Raw genomic sequence first — 3,580 nt, forward strand, 5'->3', positions numbered from 1 at the left:
AGCATTTTGGAACAAGAGACAAATAAAATAAGACTGCAATCTTATTAGCCCATCTCTCAATTACTAGAGCAATCTGTTACTTTGATATAGTACAATCTTTTAAATATGTCCTAATTTGCTTCAGGACAAATTAAGTTAATTTGTATGTGCAGTTAACTTTACTAAAATAATAAGAATTGCTTATAGTGAAGATGAAGCACTTGTCTTAAAACATTATTGTAGAAGAAGTTTTGTATTTTTTATTGTACTACTAATACCAAGAAAATTGTGGAAATGTGACTGACATTTGGTAAGAGTACATCTTTGCAACAGCTTATGCATTTAACAATGGTATCTTATTAGAACTGATTCTTGCTGACAACCATATTTTCACAAATGATTCTGGGTAAAGTACATAGACTGTCTGCAAAGAAACCTATTAACTAATCATTTTTGCTAAAACAGTTGATAAAGAACTGCCTGTGTGTCCCAAAAGGATTTAAAGGACTCAGTTGTTAGGCTGCCATTTTTTTTAGAATAGAATATAACTAGCATTTATTATGTCCTTAGCACTCCTGGCATAAAGACTCACTGGTTTGTGACGTACAGCACTTCTCCATGCCCAAAATTAACTAAAGATTTATTTTAGAAAGCAATCTTGAGGTGGGTTAAGGGGAGTATACTTAGGCAAGACTCTAAACTTAGCATAAGTAAAAACATATGATAAAGACAGATCATCATTGAAAGGTTATAAAATCAAACACACAGAACAAAACTGGTATTGTATTATCTGTCTCCAGAGCTGTACAAAAATATGTTCTGGTTTCACACAGTAAATGTGATCTTTTAGAAAATAAATGGTCGGTGGCACCACTTACTACAGTAAAGAGGTGAGGGGAGGAAAGGAAACTAAGATTACATCTGTCTTCTTACACACATCCTCACTAAACAGACTACAAATTAGGACATACATATTAGGAGACAGTCTTTTTTGGCATTTTCCTAAATTATCCTTTAAGAACAAGGTTGTTAGTGTGTGTATATATATTTATCTCCTCTTCTGAGGTCCTTGGAATGTGCTTACATATTTTGAAATAGTCACAAAAAAGGCATTTTCAATTTCTAAGAGGGTAGGAGAATATAAAAATAAACACAATACAGAGCTGCTAGTGTGCCCAGATATTTTTAGAGTTCATATTAGGAACTAGGTAGTTCATTTAGATACTTCAAAATTTAATTCCAGCAAATCAAAGTGAACTAACCCAGTCAACAAGCAGCTTGTGCCCCTGAGGGTGCTCTCTTAGCACAACTGAAATTCTGAAAGTCCTTTGGCAAATAAACTAATTTATTAAATTGTAAATAAAGATCTTTAGGTTACAAATGTCAACTGGCAGTGGAGAAAACTGCTACTGTCTTTTAAAGTCACTTGAGGTTTCCTTGGTTTGAAACAGGAAACAAAGTAGCCCCTGCTGCATTTTGGGAAAGTAGGGCATATGAAGTGTGACTACATAAAGGGAATGCCAGGACAGAATCCCTCACTCAGATCATCCTGAGAGGACTTGCTTAAGGGAGAGTTCTATTCCTTATTAGGATCAGTAAGAGCATGGGATAGAACACCACTTTACAGAAGGGGGCTTGGCTGGAATATCTTCCAAAAGCTAAGAAGGGGTTTCAGACCCAGGAATCCTTCACTCAGCAACTCTCATCTTTCTCCTGAAAATGGTATGGCCTCAATGTCCACTGATGCCAGAAATGGGAGAAGGATGTCAGAGTACCACCACAGCTGGGTAGTGAGGTCCTCACCTCATGGAGTCTGAGACCTGGGGGGTGATGAGCACTGCCAGCTTCCTGGTGGTTCTGTGCTGTTTCAGAGATGAGCCCAGGACCAGGGCTCCTTTGGCGTAGGCATCGTTTGTGGTCAGTGTCACAAAGGCCTGATCTTAATACAAAACAAAACAAAACAAAACACAAAAGATTCATTACAATATCCTAGCTAGAAAAAGCTACCCAGGATCCTCTGAAACTAGTAATCTGGCAAAAATCAGCTCCTCTGTCAACTTGCCCTAATTTAAGAGTACAGACAAGCTAAATTCTCAGACTAGCTTGAAACCCAGAGGGTGAACCTCAGCCAATTAACAGGTGGTAATGAAGAGATCAAGAAATGCAATTTTTGTTTCTCCTACAAGGTACCATAGTTTTTTTTCAGCCAGGCACAAATCCAACAAATGACCCCAATGGAGAGTATCTGAAAGTAGAGGCCATATACTTCATTCTGGTGCCAAACCTCAGGCTTTCTATACTGTTTCCCAACCTGGAATGAAGACCACCTCACCCACCCGCAAGAGTCATTTTGAACCTCTGCTCAAATATCACCTCAGAGAGGCCTTCCCTCCTAAGGCTTTTATCTAAATGGTGGCCAATCACTGTTAAATGGATTTTGAAGTCGCCTCACAAGGTCTAAGATATCTGCCTCCTTTTCCCTGGAGAAGAAAGCAGTACCTCCCTCCCCTGTACCCTGAGGTCCCTCAACATACATTCATTTTTCATCTCTCTCTCACACACACTCAATCTCACAAATCATCACTTAATTGCTGAGACCAAAGGCAAAAACATGGATTATTCTTCCTACTAAACAAGCCCCACCCTCCCAAGACCACCAGACCAGCCTGTGGGATTTCTCCAGTTCTTCCCTGGAGTGATTCTGGGGCACACTCCGTCTCTGAGGGGATTTTAACATTAGTAAGTTGGGCGGGCATCCAAATGTACAGGATACTTAGGATCAAGCTCTAGCAGGGGTCACTTGGGGGCACTGTTGCCCAAGCAGGGAGTTGGGACATTTTGTCACAAAGTCACTCTCTTTCTATCTTAGGTTTCCTCATTCTCCCTTTGCCCATTTTCCAATGTGGAGGCCAGAGGAGGTGGAAATTCCGTTGAGAAGTCTTCTTTAAGTTGTCAAGTGGCCCTGTCCATCCCCTAGCCTCTGACCTGAAGGCCATCTTCGCAGATAGTATTGGACTCTCTTCCAGGACAGGCCCACTCTTAAGGTGTAGAAAGAGTGGTGTTCCCCACCCCTGGAGGGACACCAGCTTCCCACCCAGTCACACTCTAGGAAAGCTCAGAAGAGCGACACCTGTTACTTGACATGCCCATCAACCACTGTGCTTGTTCCTTCAACTCATCATAAGATGGCAATATTTCGGTCTGCCCCAAGGGTACTTAACCTGGAGAATAATGAGTGATGTTTTAACTCAAAAGTGGTCCAGATTCTGGGGTATTGTGAAGAAATGTTCAATAAGGTAAGTAGGATTCAAGGATTTCAGGAAGCAAGGATATGGATGATTTCCAAGATGAAGCAGGTGGCAGGACAAATGTTTGGGAACACGGGCTAGAACATTAGACCTAGCAAACATTACAAATGAATAGAGAAACCAATGACAGTTGGGTAGGGTTCAACTTTCCCAGAGACGGGTTACATCTGCAATCTTTTTGCAGCTCATTTGTTGTAGCATCCCCGGCTTTCAGCCTCAACAACACGGGAACGACCAGGTACCTCAGAGCCTCGGGTCGGTCCTGGGGCAGATTCGCCTTGCAGCCCGGACAC

General features: G+C 41.3%; 1 protein-coding gene across 1 annotated transcript in view; it reads right to left on the reverse strand.

Annotated features, from left to right (window-relative positions):
• Positions 1-3,572, reverse strand: part of GYG1 (glycogenin 1) — a 28,582-nt gene extending 25,010 nt beyond the window's left edge. The window contains exons 1-2 of the mRNA XM_023533156.1: positions 3,530-3,572; positions 1,783-1,918 (exon numbers count right to left, since the gene is read on the reverse strand). Of these exons, the coding sequence (XP_023388924.1) occupies positions 1,783-1,787 (5 nt within the window). The 5' untranslated portion in view covers positions 1,788-1,918; positions 3,530-3,572. The remainder of the gene's footprint in view (positions 1-1,782; positions 1,919-3,529) is intronic.
• Positions 3,573-3,580: the final 8 nt, after the last annotated feature.

This window comes from Pteropus vampyrus, unplaced genomic scaffold, assembly GCF_000151845.1.
Source record: "Pteropus vampyrus isolate Shadow unplaced genomic scaffold, Pvam_2.0 Scaffold97, whole genome shotgun sequence".
In the NCBI taxonomy this organism is placed as follows: domain Eukaryota; kingdom Metazoa; phylum Chordata; class Mammalia; order Chiroptera; family Pteropodidae; genus Pteropus; species Pteropus vampyrus.